We start from the raw sequence: 19798 nt of genomic DNA, 5'->3' as shown, positions 1-19798 counted from the left end.
CTCCCCACTGAGCAGGGAGCCTGAAGCTGGGCTTGATCCCAGGACCCTGGGATTATGACCTGAGCCGAAGGCAGATGTCCAAAGACTGAGCCATTCAATTTCAGTCACTCAATTTCAACAAGAAGGATGCACTTTCGCTTAATACCCTTCTCCCCCAAACAGAAAAACTCATGGGGAAACTTTCCCCTCCCTCCACTAACCATGTAATTTTCCACTAAGTTCTTTGGATGCTTTAATACTCCTTTCTATAAAAAGAAATACCTGCTTTCTGTTAAAAAACAGAATTTTAAAAATGACACTGAACCTCATTTTTAGATTTATTACTTATTTAATATTAAAATATTTACTACTATTAAGGATAGTCTGACCATTTACTAGAATCTGAACAAAACTGTTTTCATGTACTGTTTTTAATATTCTGGGACTTAATGTTAAAATCCAGTAATTATTTAATATACTTCAATACAGTTTCCTCATTATTGAAATTAATTATTTTGAATGACCAATTACTCTGTAAGCTCAACTGGAACCGGTTATGGACGGATCAATGGACCAACTATGAAGGTGTTTTTCTGCAATATTCATTTTATCTGACCTCAGTAAAACTGTAAATATGCTACCACCAATGGTTTATAATTACCTCCAGTTCTAAAATAAAGGCAAGAGACATCAATTTAACTCCATAGCTCAGTATGATAAATGTGTCCTTAAAATTTAGCTGGCTTTTAGCCAATTCAAAGTGTACTCCGTTGAATAAACGGCCTAAGATTTGGACTGAGGCCACGATCACTAGGCTGGCAGAAAAAGCAATTTGGAGTAGGACCACTAGAAAGAGAAAAACAACACTGCAAATATAAATGTTGCCTTATGATCAAATTCATGCACTGACTTGTGACAACATAAATATTCTTGTGACTACAATAAATTGAGGGAAAGAAAAATGAGATATGAAAACAGAGGAAAATATGATAAAGAGCATTCTTTCTCCTCCACTCCTTCATCTACATTGATGTTTTTGTACATCAGGGATTCTCAAATAATTTCTAAGAATAACCCAACCTATTTAATGCCTATAAAAGTATAAAATCATACTTTTCTATTGTAAATGAACAATTTTCTTAAAAACTGCTTAACTTGATTATTAATCATTAACTTAATTACGACTGTTTTAAATGGTGCACAGTTTTTGATGAAATAACACGGCAACTTCTGTACAGAATAGAGAATATTTTAATATTCTCAAATAAACGCAACAATGATTTTGACAAGCTACCTTCTGTTTATAGGAAACACTGGGTTGCCGCAGGGTTTCTTGTTCCACCTGTATCCACACAAACATTAAGCATGACAATACTAATGGAAAGAGAGCTTCATACCTAAGGGACAAGGGGATTTGGGGTGGCAGTAGGAGGTGAAAAAAAAAAAAAGAAAAAAAACATTAAACAAGTAAAAATGCAAATTTATGCAAAATTAAAACAACCTTGATAATACTTCAAAGTCACAATATCACAAAGTTTAAATTTTCTAGGCTCTCCAGAAGAAGAAAGTGGGAAAGGAAAGGAACATTTAAATATCAACTAACACCATCTTTTTTTGAAATGTATTAAATCCTGAGATCATTTAAATTTTTAAAATAGTTGAGATATTTAGAAATCACTCATAAGGTAAATACACAAAAAAGGAAAGAAAACATTAAGATGGAGGTAAAAAGACAATGCCTGAGTTAAAATCATTAATATACCCAGAAGAGCAAGACTAATGTTCCAAGTTAAAAAAAAAAAAAAAAAAAAAAAAGGGTGTGATATGGAATCTCTAAGAAAGAAAAAAAAAGAACCAATAAACACATGAAAATATGTTTGCCCTTACTGATAACTGATATGGAAACTAAAACAATAGAAGATAAGACATTCACTTATCACATTTATTGAGTAAAAAACAATAATGTCAACAAGAGTATAATGAAAACTAACTCTCACACTCTCTACATAGGAATAAACAATTTCTAGAAGGCAATCGGACACTACATCAAGAATCTCAAAAATATTCATGTAACATAATCCAGTGATGTTACTCCTAGGAATTTACCCTGAGACGATAATCTACTATGGGCACTAGAATTCTCCTCATATGAAGATATTTGTTGTAATACTGTCTACAGAAGGGAAAAACAAAAACAAAGTCAGGAAACAAGCTAGGGTGTGATTAAATAACGTATGGTACATCTCTTGGCTAGTTTAATGGTGATTGTAATATGGACAAAGGAGAAATGTTCATGAGCTAAGACAGTGACAGAAGTCTTTTCTAATCCTCTTCCAGCCTACCTAGGGATAAATGTGTCACCTTTGTTATCCCTCAAATACCCTGTTACAGTTCTTCAACCACCATTTTAATCACATGTTCACGGGCATGCCTTTCTCGCCAATCTGGAAAGGCTCTGGCTGAGTCAGTCTTGTCACCACTGCAGGCCTAGCTAGTAAGGATTCGCTGAGTCAGTTACTTAAGCAGGAGTTACTAAACAAAATCAAACTAACCAAACCAAACCAAAACAACTTTATTTCTCTCAACTTTTTCACCCTTTTTTTTTTTTTTTTAAAAGATTTTATTTATTTGAGAGAGAAAGAAACAGAGACAGAGCACAAACAGAGGGTGCTGTGGGCTCCCTGCCCAGCAAGGAGCCAGATGCAGGAGTTGATCCCAGGACTCTGGGATCATGACCAGAGTGAAGGCAGATGCTTAACCCACTGAGCCAGCCAGGCGTTCCTCAACTATTTCACCTATTGAACTCTGTTCCATTCGGTGCTACTTCCCAGACATGAGACGACAAAATAAGCAAAATGCTTTAAATTTGATCACTGATCATAAAAATAAAAACTGAAGACCAGGGAGAAGGAAGTATTTGGATTCAGAAAGTATACACAAATCACCTGGTATATAAAATGTAGAATACCCAAATATATGAACAGACAATAAATACATGAAAAAGTATCATTAGTCAAACAGATGCAGAAAATGTATACAAAGCTGTACCATTTTTGACCTATTAAAACAGCCACTGATGTTCTTATTTAAAAATGAAAATACTAAATACTGTGAAGGATAGGACCTCTCAACAGTTGCTGGTGATATTATAGACTGGCACTGTTCTGAAGACAGAAGTAAAAAAAATAAATAAAAAATAAATTCATACTCTATGACCACCTATACTACATGTGAGAAATGAACAAAGGAAGTAATAGAAACTATATAGAAAGCTTGGCACGAAAACGTAACTCAAAATATTATAAAAAAATGTAAATAAATAAAATAACCAAAAATAGAGGAATGGCTAAATAAATTAAGGTTCATCCACATCACAGAATATTAAATATCTATTAAAATGATGGTTAGGAAGCCTATGAACCACCTGGAACAATGCTTCTAAAATGATGTTAGGTATGGGGCATCTGGGTAGCATAGTTGGTGAAACATCCGACTCCTGATTTGACTCAGGTCGTGATCTCAAGGTTGTGAAGTTGGGCTCTGTGCTCAGTGTGGAGTCTGCTTATGACTTTCTCCCTTTCCTGCTGCCCCTGCCCCCCTCTCTCTCTCTCTCTCTCTCAAATAAAGAAATGAATAAATCTTAAAATAATATTATGTAGAAAAAAAAGATAAAATAGTAAGTATATGGTATGATTAATACTATGTTAAAAAAAGACAAATAGAGTAAGAATAGAAGAAATATATCAGAATATCAGCAGGATGTGTAGGGTTAATAGGTGATTTTCCCCTTTATCCATACTTTCCAAAATGTGATCAATACTACGTTTATAATGGTTTTTTAAAAAATAATTGAAAAACAAATGTTGACGTAGAATTCCTGTATCTTAGCCATTCTTTAAAATTTAGTTCAACTTCCACAGGAGTCCCTGATGGCACAAATTCAGCTGCCCTCCTCAAATTCTTTCCCTAGCCATTCTTTATATCTTACAATTCCCAGCCTAATTAAGTCACAATAACTTAACTGTTGCATTCTGTAAGTGCCTAACACTGTAAAATAAAGTCCTTACTTTATAGCAGCTTACAACTCTATTAGACACCTGGGGTAAGCGAATTGTGCTGCCTTTTTATCAGTCTAGTGTTCGGGACACTGGAGATGGGAAAGAAAAAACAACTGTTGATTAATTGAATGAAGAAGGTGTGTACTCTAAGCAAAAGAGGACCAAGATTTTAAAAAATATTTGCAATTATATATGAAAGAATTCTTTCCTAATATATGAAAACACAAATTTCATAGTTCTACAAATGGTGCTACAGATTCATTTCCTTTCAGAAACTATAAACTATAATCATTTTCATTTGTTAAAATGTGGATGAATAAATGTGATAAAGACAATCATCTTATGGGACTTTATTTCTTTAGACAATATCTTGTATAAAGTCTGCATATTTGAATTAATAAACTGAAATACCAATAAAATGTCATCACAGGTTCACAGTGTACATAGTAAAACCTTACAAAATTAGGATCTCCTAGTTTGGTCTCTGTGCAAATTCAGCAGGGCAGAAAAGGCATTTAGCTTTGTATTATAGTTTGTTAAGCAAATGGATAATATAAATACAATTTTGGCAAGAAATGTTTAACAAACTTAAGAGAACTACTTTCAAGCATTTCAATAGCCTCCATTTGCATAAAAATAATGAAATGCTGATTAAAATGAATCTTCTTTATTCATTAAATCAAGGATACATTGTTAGAATTTAGGATAACTATTACTGTATTTTCTGTAAAGTAATAAAACTGCATTTCTTCCAATATTTTATAATCTGACGATTCACTAATTTACATAGAGAATCCTCCGGATTGTCCAAAATAGTTATGTAGAACAATCAGGTGGGCTATAAGTTTTGCAAAACTGATTTTAAATTAAAAACTGGGCTAATTGAAAATGTTAGACTGTGCTGTTTCAAGCTATTTCTGTTGCATTTTTCTGCAAAGGTAAATACACTTTCTGATGTTGAATAATATATTTCTTAATACATTCACTAATAAGGTTATACTCATCATTATTGTTCTGTTTTTATACATGAATTTTTGCTTTTCAGATTTTCTTAAATTAAATGTGCTTCTGATAATATGTTTTGGTATCTTTATGACTATGAAACTGATGATTTAAAATACTATCATATTTATCCCCAATGTAAGTTACATGACTAACTCATTATACATTCCGAAATATTTTTTCACTCAAAATTCAACTTTAATCATCTGTTCTTCTTTCCTTCCTTCCTTTCTAATCCAGGAAACCAGATCCATTCCTAGATTTGTATTTCTTAAATCTTCTACACATTCCTTCAAATTTGTTTGCTGCTTTAGAATGTGAAGGCTCAAGAAAGAAAAGGGCTTACTGATTATTAAGTGACTGTAGAATTTGGCAGATATTTCTGGACCCTCTCAAATACATACTTTTTGGCAATCTCTAGGGAAGATATCTTAAAGAAACTCATGTCACCCCAAAATGGTGAGTTACAATAGAAATTATTTTGTCTTTTGCCTTCTCATCTAGACTAAAAACTAATTCATATATAGTTTGATGGATTCTGATTGTAAATTATCCTGAAATTTCACCAATAAAGGGGGAAAGAGTGAACAGTTTTGTTTTTGTTTTTAAGTAGGTTTCATGGAACCCAACACAGGGCTTCAACTCACAACACTGAGATTAAGACGGGGCCGAGGTCAAGAGTTGGACACGTAACCAACTGAGCCATGCAGGCACCCCAAAAGTGAACAGTTTAAAAGCCTCATTATGTTTATCACTCTTGAGTAAGAATATGCTGATAGACTTCAGGTTTTATCTGAAAGTTCAAAATTCTAAGTCTCAAACCAAGCACCTCTTAAAATCTTATTAGGTAACTGGTGAAAATTTCCATGTTGCTTTCCATGTTTCCATGTTCCATTACGTCTTCACATCTGTGTGTCAGGTCTGGTTATGCAGGGAGAAAACAAGGCAGAAGGTGTGGAGAGCTTTGTTAGGAGAAGGTTTTGTACACTACTGGACCATCTCTTATCTAGGGACAAGAATTCCTGGGGCCTAGTTCACTTAGGATGTTAGGGCCTATTATGAAAAGATTTTTTAGAACATCCCTCTAATTCTAAATTAGGCCAACTAAGTTTCTCAAAGAATGAACCTAAGTTTTGGACCCAAAATCATCTAAACTGGGAATAATCTATTGATAGCACAACGGTCAATCCCCAGGTTTAGTCTAGTTGGGATTAAGATCCTTTATTTGGGCCAAATTTTGAGCTATCTTTGAGTGGTGGTAATCTGATTTGTCTTTTCTATACAATGTTGTTAAAACATACACATTGCTCACCTCATAAGCATTTAAATAATGATGAAATAAAATTCAAAGTAAAGAATGCTTTTCTTCAAAGCAGGTAGGGAGATTGTATCACTGCTTCACTGACTAGATCCCTTCAGGATCTACCCCAAAGCAAGCTGCCAGTTTTTGTTTTGCAAGAAAATTTAAATCTTAAATAAAATGGGATTCTTTAACTTCAGAGAAAATATTCTGAAAGTTTCTGAATCTAAAGAATATTTGGACCAAATATATGTAAGAGTAAAAATAAAAGGTATATTCAAATAAGAATGAACAAATCAAGGTATAATTTGAAGTGCAGGAAAGGAATGTAACAATGCTACAGCTCTAACTCATTGTTTGAGACTTCAAATTTCTCCATAATCAGTCAGAACTTTTAACATGGTAGTGAAATGACATTTCAGCATCTTCAGGAAATAAACAGAAAGACAAAGACAACAGGCAATACTATGAGCATATGAAAAAGAAAGCAGAGGATTTACGATCAACTTATATATAGTTCTTATGAAGCAGAAAATATGTATAATTTATTCCCCAAGATTTATACATTTTTCATCTCCAGAGGTAAAATATTCAAAGAGAAATGTCAAGATCATTTAAAGCTTGCTACTAAAAATTAAAATTTAAAAACAGTTCATACCCTGTGCTTAGCAGCAGGTAGGCTGACATGGAGGAAAGAAGGATGCTGAACAGTCGCTCAAAGAGACTTGTCGGACTCAGCAGTGGTAGGACAAAGGAAGAGGCTGCAGTGAAACAAAGCAGGGCCGTGTCAGTACAACAAACACAATGTACATGAGTTTAGAAGTACCAATTCTACTGTCATTTATAGAATTTATTGTTTCTGTGACCTCTTAAATGGGCTATACTTATCCTAATAATTTTTGTAAGAAATTTGAAACTCCATGTTTCCTAAAAAAGATCTTACTTATTTGAGAGACAGAGAGAGCGAGCGAGCGAGTGAGCACGTGTGCACAAGTGTGTGCATGTATGTGGAGAAGTTGAGGGGGTGGTGCTGGGAAGGAGGGCCAGAGGGGAGAGGGACGAGCAGATTCCTGGCTAAATGCAGAGCCCTACAACACGGGGGTTGATCCCACAACTCCAAGATCATGACTTGAGTGAACATCAAGAGTCAGGGGCCTAACCAAATGAGCTACCCCTGAAACTTTGCATTTTTACACTTGATCTTAGCCAAAAGACCTAGAAGCGATGAAACTTCACATTTTTTTTTTAAGATTTTATTTATTTATTTGACAGAGAGAGATTACAAGTAGGCAGAGAGAGAGAGGAGGAAGCAGGCTCCCCGCTGAGCAGAGAGCCCGATGCGGGACTCGATCCCAGGACCCTGAGATCATGACCTGAGCCGAAGGCAGTGGCTTAACCCACTGAGCCACCCAGGCGCCCCAAAACTTCACATTTTTAATTAAAATTACATTTCATTATTTTTACCATATTTTGGCTCAGATCTTCTCAATTTTATTTAGCCTTGCTCACTAAATGAGTAATTTGTTATTTGCTGATATAAATAATAAAAAATATAATACAACATGTTGCTCAAGATTTAGCAAATATCTCTTAATTAGGCATATAGCTAAAAGGCAACTTATTCCCCAGAAATTGATTTTTCCTAACCTCCTTCTCCTGCTCCCAAGTTTTCCCACTGCAAAGTATATGCATTGAGAGTGGTAGCGTGCCACTCAGGAAACAAAAAATAAAAGAGGATATCCCCACATGAGAGTTGTAATAAGAGCAATGAAGTAATCTTCCCCTACAGGACAAGAAAGCAAGTATTTCCGTAGGAGGGCAGCAAACATTAACTCCCCATTTCTATTTTGGGAAGGAAATATGCCTAACTTCCTCATCATCCTAGTCAGGCAGAAAACATGCCTGGAGTTAAACACTCCAGAGTATGGAGACAGACAACTTGGGATAAAATCCTGGCTGATTCATTATTAACTTTTTAACCATGGGGCAAGTTTATTAATCCATCTAAGCAGTATTCTTATCTGTCAAGTAGTGAGGATACAAATAAATTGTTGTGAGGTTTAAATAAAATTTCACCTGTAAAATGCTCCCTGAGCATAGTGCGAGGGATATAATAGGTGCTTAATAACTCTGAGCTGCTACTATTATTACTAACCAACATCTACTAATAAGTTAAATTTAAAGACAAACCCCTTCAAAGTCAAGTCACTGCAGTATAAGACTGAAAGCTATATCAATAGTCCTCTAGACAAATAGCTTCTGATCTTTTTCAGAGGTGTAGTTCTGATACTGTTATCCTCACCTGATACATATTTTAACAGAAAAAAAAGCAACATTTTAATATTTATTATAAAAGCCAATTCAAATGAGATCTCTTCTGTAAAATATAATACATTATAATAAGATGTGTCTTAGGGGTTTATATAGAGAATGCAAGGACAGTTCAATACTTGTAACTCGGTAATATCAACAGGCCATATTAATCGGTCTAAAAAGAAAAATCCACATTATCTCTACAGATGATGAAAAAGCCTTTCACAAAATTCAACAACCATGCACTCCTAGTAAGAACTCTAAATAAAACAAAAATGCATGTACTTTCTTTAACATGACAAATATATGTACCTCAATCCTAAAGCCAGCATCTACCTTAATGGGGAAACTCCAGAGGCATTCCCACTAAGGTCAAGGGGAAAAAAAAAATCACAGCAGTTCACTATCTCCACTTATTTAACATTGTTCTGGAGATACTACCGAATACAAATGAACTAAAGGAAACAATTAGGTGACTAGGAACTGAAAGGGGGGAAATATACATCTAATTTGTAAATGGCATGATAGTATATTTGGAAAATCCTAGAGAGTCAATGATAAACCTAACTCAAAAAATGAAAGAATTCAGTAAAAAAAAAAAAAAAGAATATAAAATTAACATGTAAAATCAGTAGCAACTTATCTCAATAATAATTAGAATCTAAAATGAATGAGAAAAGTCTATTTACAATAGCAAAAAAGCAGATAAAACACTTAGCAATATACTTAACAAGAAATATGTAAGGCCTCTATGAAGAAAACAATAAAGACTTCTCTTAGAGGCACAGTAGACTGGAGCAAGTGGAAAGACATCCCTTGTTCTTGGTTAGAATGTCTCAACATTACTCATGATTAAGATATGTCTTCCCAAAGTTAACTGACATATTTAATATGATCTCAATAAAATTTCCAGTAGGCTTTTTTTGAAGTTTGAGCAAGTAGATCCTAAAGTTCAGACTTTATTGAAATATACTATGAAGTCTGTAATAAAACAGTATATTATTGGCACATTAATAGACATAATTAGAATAGTACAGAAAGTCTAGAAATAGGCCAGTGTATAGTATGACATAGAAGTGTTATCTCAAGTCACTGGGGCAAATTAAGTATTAATGATACTGGATGGCTATTTGGAAAAAAATTAAATGAAATCCTTTCCTTAAACCATATATTTAGAATAATTAACTCTAAATATATCAAGGATTGAAATGTAAAATGTCAAAGTATGCAAGTATAAGAAGGAAATATGAGTGAATTCCTCCATAACCTAGGTTTCAAGGAAAGGCTTTCTAATTGTCTAAAAGTTCAGATGCATTAAAAAAAAGACTGATTACACAAAAATAAAAATCATTTGTAGGCAAAAGACGTCATAAGCACAGTCAAAAGGTAAGTGACAAACTGGGAAAAATTTTTGTTACATATATCATAGGTAAAGGACCAATACCCCTAATTTATAAAGAGCTTTTAAAAATGAAAGCAAAGGACCAAAAATTCTATAGAAAAAAAAGGAAAAAAGATGAATAGATAATTCCCGAGAGAAAGATAAAAAATGGCTCTTAAGCATGAGGAATGATGTTTGACTTCACTCATAATAAGAAAAATGCAAATTAAAAACACAGAGATACCATTTCTCAAACACAAGATGGACATAACTTTGTTGACTGGAATAAATTCAAAAGACTTTGGTGAGGCTATAGGGAAACAGGCATTCTTCCTATATTTTTGGCAAAAATGAGAAATGGTACACCTCTGGAGGGGAACTTAGTAATATCTGAAAGTACTACATGTGCATTTACCCTTTGCACCATAATACAACTTATAGGAATTTATCCTGAAAACATACCTCTAACAGTATAAACTATGCATATGATCAAGGTTATATGTTGTAGGATTATTTGTAGTAAAAAAAAAAAAAATTACCTATCTAAACATGAAAGCATAGAATAAACAAACAATGGAATACATACACAATGGAAAACTAAATAGCTGCAAAAAGGAATAAAGAGCTCTAAGGCACCTGGGTGGCTCAGTGGGTTAAAGCCCCTGCCTTCAACTCAGGTCATCCCAGGGTCCTGGGATGGAGCCCTGCATCGGGCTCTCTGCTCAGCAGGGAGTCTGCTTCCTTCTCTCTCTCTCCCTGCCTCTCCGCCAACTTGTGATCTCTGTCAAATAAATAAATAAAATCTAAAAAAAAAAAAAAAAAAAAGAAGAAGAAGAAGAGCTCTAAGGATTGATATGAAGTGATTACCAAGAGGTATTAAGTGAAAGATGCAAAGTACAAAAGAGGATACATAAAATGCTCCCCCTTTTATATAACAAAGGAGGAAAAATAAGAAAACATACTTATGTCTAACTATCAGTGCAAAGAGAAACACATAAAGGATAACCAGAAAGCAATGAAGGTCATAGCCCATGAAGGATTAGGGGTACAGGAGAACGGGGTGAAAGTACCACAGGCAGCACTTCTTTGAGTATAACCTTTTGTATAATTTTTACATTTGGAAGCGTGTGACTATCCTACATACACAAAGAATTACATAAAGAAGAACAGGAAAGGGGCGCCTGGGTGGCTCAGTGGGTTAGGCCTCTGCCTTCAGTTCAGGTCATGATCCCAGGGTTGTGGGATCAAGCCCCACATTGGGCTCTCTGCTCAGCAGGGAGCCTGCCTCCACCTCTCTCTCTGCCTGCCTCTCTGTCTACTTGTGATCTCTGTCAAATATATATTAAAAAAAAAAAGAACAGGAAAGAAAAAAAAAACCAAAATAGCAAACTGAAACAAACAAACCTTGTTGTATTTCAAATAAATATCATGATCACAGTGAACAAAATGGAGGAAGGGATGGAGGGAGGCAGGCAGGCAAATCCAAATAAATATGGACATGATATTTAACCATGAACCCTTGGTCTTGGGCAAGGTGAAGTGTGGGGGCAGAGTGAGAATTACAAACAAATCTCGAATAATATTGTTTGTTTCTTGCGATGGTATGAGTGAAACACTCCTGAAACTGCTTTGATGTACTATAGGACTGAACCAATGAGTACACGTTGATGTTGTTGGGAGCCAGGGTTGGTTATCTTCATGGGAGGAACATATAAATATGGAATGGGGGAAGGCAAGAAAGAACAGATAGAAATATAGGTATCAGTGTGAACTTATGATTCCTGAAATATGTATAGGTATGTGTATATGCATGTTAATGTGCATAAGGATCTATATGTAAGAGAAGTTTTATATATATGAAAGCATGTACTTCTTAGTTCTGTCCATTGAAAAGCAAAGAAGCAAAGATACCCCAGTTATGATGGGTACATACAGCACTCAGATCTTGGTGTCTAATACCATTCACCCAATAAAAACAGCTATGTTTCCTCAGAGAAATAACTGATTCTAGAGCTTGGAAACTGTGGATATAAAGCAAACCTTATAAGGTAAACATCTTCTTAATGCCAGAAAATAAGAAAGTGCTCAAAAAAATTAAGGGAGGGTGGGTGTCTATTTACAAGCTAGCTCGAAGGTGCCATCTCTAGCCAAGTCTGGGACAATTTGGACACCAAAGTATCAACAGTAATGAGTTATAAATCTTTGAAAAAAATAGGTGCTCATGTGACCACAATAATAAATAGATAAATGAATGAATCAATCAATCAATCAATGAATAGGAAAGAAGTGAAGATTCATAGAGAATGCTGAGAACCTCTAGTAAATGCCATAGGAGTCACTTTGTAGAGATCATGACAAAGACTGGATCAGGAAAGATTTACGAATGGATGCTATACCTGGGGGGAAATTCTGATGAGGATATTTGCTGGTCTTAGAGTGTGTCCCCACTGACAACTTATGTACAGTGAAAACACTGGGCAACACCTTGATAGGGTGATGGAAATTAACATCAACAATGAGGGACAGATAGAGATCATGCGCCTCCAAATGTGACCTGAGGAAGGGCACAGCATCACTTATACCATATTTTGACCAATAATGCATAACCTCAATTTAATTACAAGGAAACAGCAGACAAATTCAAACTGAGTAACAGTCTATTGCGGGGTGGGAGCTGCAGTTGGGTTATATTCTTCAAAAATGTCAATGTCATAAAAGACAAAGAAAGAAAAAATGCCATGATCATTGCTAGGTCAACTGAAAAATTAATATAAGGATGGCAGAAAAAATAAAAATACTGAATATGGTACCTAAAAAATGTTACCCATACCCATATATTCATAAATACAGATGAGGGACAAGCACATGAAGTGGAGGAGGCTTTCTGTAATTCTGGTAAATGTTCTTTTTTTTTTTTTTAAACCTTTTTGGAAGTTTTAGATGTTTAAAAATGAGATATAGTGAAATGCACACAAGTTGTGTTTTCTTTGCTTTTCTTCACTGTAGTTTATCCCTAGGTAGGTAAGAATACTAAGGAAGTGAGCCAGGCTGCCCTAGAAAGGAATGAGCAATGGCTACATTGCTACTACAGATATGGGACCTCTTATCTGCCGTATATTGTTTAGCCACTGGTGTGTGTTAGTATATGACTGCATTCGTGAAGTTATGCACTATGACAGAAAGACTTCCCTTTAAATACCACAGTTCCCATTCATAGTTTCTGTTTTTTTCTGGGGATTTAAAAACTAACATGTCATGTGAGAGAGATCATTACTAAGAGTCACCTCACTGAAAATATTACCCACCCCTTCCATGCAGTATATAAGTTCCAGGCAGGGATTTGATCTACATTTATTATTCTCAGGGAACAGAAGAGTGCAGTGTCAGAACACAGTACAAACTGAACACGGTTTGTTTTTAAATCAAGGAGGGTCATCAATATTGTTCACGCAAAATGGATATAAATGATAATCTTATTAAATCAAGAAATTTAATGGGAAGGCCTGCAGAACAGCCTCCATCATTTTTAAGGTAAAGTTCCATCTGAAGACCTTTTTCTTTTTTAATTATGAACAACAAAATTCATTAAAAAAAACCAACAACAAACCCAGAGGGGTTAAACTTCATGTTACATTATCCATAGGCACCACAAAATGTCTTTTTTTTTTTTTAAAGGAAAAACCTAGATTCAAGCTTGCCCGTCTTGTCTTCTAGTTGGAAGGAAAACTGTAAGTCCTTAAATTACTTCTGTTTCCTTCACATGTGTATTTCAGGATCCTTACGTAAAGGTACTATAGAGGAATGTCTTTTGAAACATTTAACTGGCCTTATAAAAGGTGTAATGTGTTGGGAGGTGACTAATCAATGTTATTTTCAGCAAGGGAAATGCAGGTAAAACTGAACTGTTTCCTAGTGCCTGTGTAAGAATGGAGAATTTATGAATTGACAGGAAATTTCAGCCTAAGAATCTCTCCTCCTCGGGAATCCCTTAGGGTTTTATCAAATGTGAATAAATATAGCCTTATTATCAGGTAAATAATATTCTATCAAGTAATTCTTATTAACACATGAATGGTCACAGAAGATTTAATTTTCTTTGTCAAATCCCAGCATGAGAAATCATAGCTGGTTATTATTATTTTCATTCAACAAAATTATTTCTTTCAGTAACAATAATACAGATGTAAATGGACAATTTGAAGATATGACTTGATATAATAACATTAACTCATCTGATTTGACTGCCCTCTTACCTAATGTTATCCAGCTAATGATCTGGTTGAAAAGAGGCAGTCCTTGTTTCTTGAGCAAACTGTCATGTGTCGTATACACAACATACATGGACAGCACAATGCTCAGCATCTGAAAGTAAATACAAAACACACCAGTAGAAGAGAAGGTAGTGAAAGACTAATTTATATATAAAAAGAATCCTTAGAAAATTGCTTGAACAACAGGAATCTAGCCCCAAAGCTACTGAAATTGGAAGAGCTCACCATCTCACTACCAAGGCTATAGGATAGAGCTCTGGTAGTAAGCAAAGGCCCCCCTTTATAAGGACAAAATAAGGCATTTTACATTTTCAAGAGTAGTCTGATATGCGTGATCACACCATATCTATGTAGAAATACTCATTATTAATGTTGAAGATTTCTTAACTCATGAAAATGCAGATGGGGCCATATGGTTGAGTGCCCTCTACCTGTGGCTCTCACCCAGTCATATCCACCGACTCAACACGTATTTGGGGTCTGAATGTTCACCTGGTACTGGGAACACAAGGAACACAATATTCTTCAGAGAATATATATAATTGTAGAGAACTGGTAAACTATGGCTTGTAGGCTGGTGGCCTCTTCCTAGAAATAATGTTTTCTTGAAACTTAGTCACTTATGTGTAATCTACATTCATTCATTCATGTGTAGTCTACAGCTCCGCATACGCTACAGTGGTAGAGCTGAGAATTTACAACAGACTTCATATGACCCACAGCTGGAAATATTTATAATCTGGCACTCTAGAAAATTATTTGCCAACCCCTGAACTAATGGGTTATTTGCTATTTTTAAGAAATGACATAACTGGCTATAAATAAAGTATTATCTTCTAGAGATCAGATTAGCAACCTCATCACCAACCCTTGAGGTACCTTTAATTTCTCCTATATTTTCAGTGAATTCAGAAAAAAAATTGAAAAAATAATTTTAGAAAAAATATTATTGATAAAGCTATGAACAATCCTAGGATCCTTTTAATTGCAAGACACATTCTCATGTCAGAGATGTTAATATGTCAAAAGATATTTATCTTGGAATCACCAAAAATATGCTATACAATATAGCAATTAATTCAAATTAATAAAGTTAATGTAAAAAAAATTTCATAACAGATTTGCCAACTCAGGGGTATTTCCAGCAAAGACTGTAAGAATTTTAACATACTTGCTCCTATAGAGTGGGATCCAGAAACATTCACTTCTGCCAAAGTAGTCATAATTATAGGTGAATTCCGTCAAAGCTACCTATGGGCTTTAGTGTAAAGCCAGTCAGTGTACCATTTAAAATGAAATATACATTCCTTTGTTTTGACAGAACACTTGACAAAATATCTCTTCTCATTTTATATGTTCTCTGTTGTTCTTCAAGAATAAAATAACATCTTTTAAGTGTTGTTATACTTTTATTTTAGAGTGTTTTTGGCATTACTTTCTATTAGCCCAGCTTTGTTTGGAGGAAATTTTTTGAGAAGACTCCTGTAAGTTTTCTTTTGTCAGTGGTTCAGGATGTGTTCGTTTATTTATTTATTTATTTATTTATTTATTTTTGTTAAAAAGAACCAAACAAGTAGTTTCCATGCTCACAACTCTGTATTATCTCTACAGTTTAAAAACAAACAGACTGAAGCTATATTACTGAAAATCGCACATCTAGTATGCAATATAACTGGGAATTGACCTGATTTTGAAACCTCAAGTTCAAAGTGCTTTTCACCACACCAAAGCCAGCAACCAAGGTGACGTCTACTTTCCCTGGCACATCATCTAAAGTATTAAAATGGCTATTTTTTATATACACATACTCAGAGGCTGCTCCTTCCCCTGGCTCAATGGCGCAATATAAAATCTCAGACCAAAGGAGGCTGCTTACAGCTCAGCTTTTTGGTCAACATGGATGCCTCTTATATTTCCCTAACCTCTGCTCTCTTGGCATCTTTGGGCTGCCTCCTGCTGACCTTTTGGCTATTTCATACCTCTTAGAGAATATATTTCCATGTAATATCTTAAACAGAGAGCTTTCTTTTCAGCTGGCAGGCACCGAGCAATGTAAATATAATGGCATCTTAAGAACAATATCATTAAGGGGTGCCTGCGTGGCTCAGTGGGTTAAAGCCTCTGCCTTCGGCTCAGGTCATGATCCCAGGGTCCTGGGATCGAGCCCCACATCGGACTCTCTGCTCAGCAGGGAGTCTGCTTCCTCCTCTCTCTCTGCCTGCCTCTCTGCCTACTTCTGATCTCTGTCAAATAAATAAATAAAAATCTTAAAAAAAAATAAAAAAATAAAAGAACAATATCATTAAATACAACCATAAGATCCACTTGGTCTATCATTAGTATAACATGGTGTTGAAAACCTGTAACTGACCTGAACTAGATGTAACAGCAGCTCTTCATTTATAAAATGATCTTTTCTTTTTAAGAGAGATGTTACAACACACAGGGATAGCAGGAGAACCAGCAAGCCGGCACCCATTCTGTTTTAAAACACAATTCACAATTTTAATTTTCCTTACGATAGTTACTGGAACACATAGTATATAAACATGTTAGATATTTACTCTAATGTAGAGTCATTTGGTTTTATCAAGATGAAGGAGCAAAATAGATATGTTGGTATAACAGGAATAAAAATCACAGGATGAAGATGCAGTAGGGGATGCCTGGGTGGCTCAGATGGTTAAGTATCTCCCTTTAGCTCAGGTTATGATCCCAGAGTCCTGGGATTGAGTCCTGCATTGGGCTCCTTGCTCAGTGGGGAGCCTGCTTCTCTCTCTGTCTGCCCCTCCCTCTGCTTGTGCTCTCTCCCTCTGACAAATAAACAAAAAAATAAAATCTCAAAAAAAAAAAAAAGATGCAGTAGGGATGGGGCTATTTTTCATTTCTCACAATTTTTTAGTTATCTTTACCTTATTTCTTTGACTTTTTGAACTTCTAAAATTTTTAATCTGTGGATTATTTTGATTTTTTAAACTTTTATACATACCAGTTACCATAATTCTTAGCCTGACTTGGAAAAATTTACAGAAAACAACATAAAAAATAGTTATATGAATATATCATCAGTATCTACAACATAAACTTTCTGACTATGAGCACTAATTCACACAAAAAGGATCAACATTTCTATTCCCTACTATTGTTGGGAGGACAACATGTTTCCTTCTAGCATTGATCTTGGTACTTTCCTCAGCTGCTTGGGGCTAAAGGAAGGGCAGGACGAGGATCACAAAGGCAGCATGCAGGTGAGGCATCTGTATGGTAAAGAAACAACAAGTTACACTTTTTTTTTTTTTTTTTTTGAAGAGAGGGAGGGAGGAGGGTGCGGAGGAGCAGAAGTAGAGGGACAGAGAGAATATTTAGCAGGTTCCGCACCCAGTCTGCAGTTGGACATGGGCTGGCTTGATCTCACAACCTGAGACCTGAACCTCAAGACCTGAGCTAAAATCAAGACGCAGATGCTTAACGGCCTGAGTCACCCAGTGCCCCCGATAAATTACGCTTTTTCAAGAACACCAGGTATGGTATGGTTCCTGAAGCTGAAGGACACTGACACCAAGGAAATGGTATACTAATATTACACTGTATTTCTCGCCTCCTAAAAATCTGAGTAACATAGGACAACCGAAATAAGGTTAAGGACACAGTCTGGAAGCAGGCAATACAAAAACTAAGAGAAAAGGAGTAGGTTGAAGAGAAATAAGAAAGACCAAAAAGCAGGGCTAAAAATGAATGCAAAACAGGAATTCCTAGGAAAATATTTGCTTGTTTTTGTTTTGATTCTTTTATGGGGAAAAAGTAATTACACATTCAACATGGATTACCATTAAAACTTATGAAAATAGCCATCTATGATCAAGATTCTTTGTTTGCTTTTCCTTTTAAAAAAATAATTTGGTATTTTAATTCACTGGCAAATATGTTTTTATTTTAGAGACTTAAGTAAGAGTTATTGTTATTTTTTATATTTTATTTTTCCTTTAATTTTATCCTTAAATGTTTCACATATCTGTCTTGGTAAGTTTCTAAAGAAGGGAGGTGATGTGAAAAATCAAATGGTGAGTAGAAATTTCTCCATGAACCAGGAGTCAAAGTAAAGAAGTTGCAAATAGAGCTACTAAAATACCAGCACAAACTTAAATCACTGTGGAATTTAAATTAAGAAGCATAGAGGGAAAAACATAATTTTTAAAAATACAAATTAGATTTCTCATGTTTTAACACATTTGCATCTTGAAATCATCTTTAGCAAAATATGCAAGTGGCAAATTTCTATGGAGACTATTCATATAATCTCTTCTCCTTTTAGTATATAAATTCTGCTTAACTATGCCAACACTGCTTGAGTAGGACAGAAAGGCAGACTGACCAAAGTGGGGAAACGGGCTTTATAAAAAGACAATAGGAGAGCTCACACAGAAATACGAAGCAAGAAATAAATGAAATACTTGAATTTATCTTCTTACATACTATTATAGTTTATGACAGATGCAAAATGTTTTTACTTAGTAATACTAATAAATTATGACTTAGAAGTATGGTCTTAGAATTCAATACAATTATTTTGGGCTTTACTAATAAATGGATTTTCTGGAATAATTCCTGACTTATTCCATATTAGCAATTCACAGAAAAGAGATATATGTGTTCACTGATAAATATCATATAAATAACATAACAAAAAATTAACATACACTTAAAAAATCATTTAAAAAATATTCTTCCTTCAGCTAAAAAAGATCTACCCTCATCAATTAAAGATTAGGTTAAAATGTTTAAAAAGTTGCTTATAAAGAGTTCAAAACAAAGTAGCAAAGATAATTGCATGATTAGAAAATGAAAGGAAATGTTACATGAAATACAGATCATTTAGCTTGTCAAGCACGCACAGGCACATACACACAGAGCCAGTGGATTTCTTGATAATAATTTAAAAGCAAAGGTAATCAATTATTTTAGAGATGTATTTGGGATATATTGAGAAGAAATAAGTGTGATGGCAGCATGCATGTATACAGAATTTTCTAACAGTTTAAGTGGTTAGATATGTTAAAGTGGTCAATTGTCAAGGTACAGAGCTTCCTCCCCTAGAGATCATTACATGCGATTAGAAAAGGAGACAATTTCATTATTCTAAGACATATAAAGTGTGGACATGCTCAAAGGCAAAGATGAAGATTTCATCAATGGATATTCTCACTTTTGGCAAACAGAACATTTTTGGCAAACAGAACATTTTTTCATATGAAACCTTTTACTGATTCCTCAATATACAAAAGCTTCTAGACTTTTTTTAATTTGGCATTTTAAATTATCAGTGTTTGGTCCAATTTCATTTTTTTTGAAGGCCCAGAAGCATCTCCAAGGAGCCTTAATGCTCCCCAGAGCCCGAGCCAAAATCTCTGACTAATTATTTGATATTAGTATTTTAACTTTTGTTCATTAGTTTATTTTGAAACTCATGACCAAGATAAGGTTCAGATATCATGGT

At 34.7% G+C, this 19798-nt stretch overlaps 1 protein-coding gene across 8 annotated transcripts in view; it reads right to left on the bottom strand.

Annotated features, from left to right (window-relative positions):
- Positions 1-19798, bottom strand: part of PIGN (phosphatidylinositol glycan anchor biosynthesis class N) — a 99086-nt gene that overhangs the window by 27090 nt on the left and 52198 nt on the right. For 7 of the 8 annotated variants that reach the window (XM_059140572.1, XM_059140575.1, XM_059140576.1 and 4 more), the window contains 4 exons: positions 16676-16784; positions 14287-14395; positions 6998-7100; positions 1274-1376 (listed from right to left, as the gene is read on the bottom strand). In XM_059140572.1, the coding sequence (XP_058996555.1) occupies positions 1274-1376; positions 6998-7100; positions 14287-14395; positions 16676-16784 (424 nt within the window). The remainder of the gene's footprint in view (positions 1-1273; positions 1377-6997; positions 7101-14286; positions 14396-16675; positions 16785-19798) is intronic. The other variant, XR_009346105.1, reaches the window with a different exon arrangement.

Source organism: Mustela lutreola, chromosome 11 (assembly GCF_030435805.1).
Source record: "Mustela lutreola isolate mMusLut2 chromosome 11, mMusLut2.pri, whole genome shotgun sequence".
NCBI lineage: Eukaryota > Metazoa > Chordata > Mammalia > Carnivora > Mustelidae > Mustela > Mustela lutreola.
Note: the sequence above shows the minus strand (reverse complement) of the source record. Positions and strands in the feature narration are given on the sequence as shown.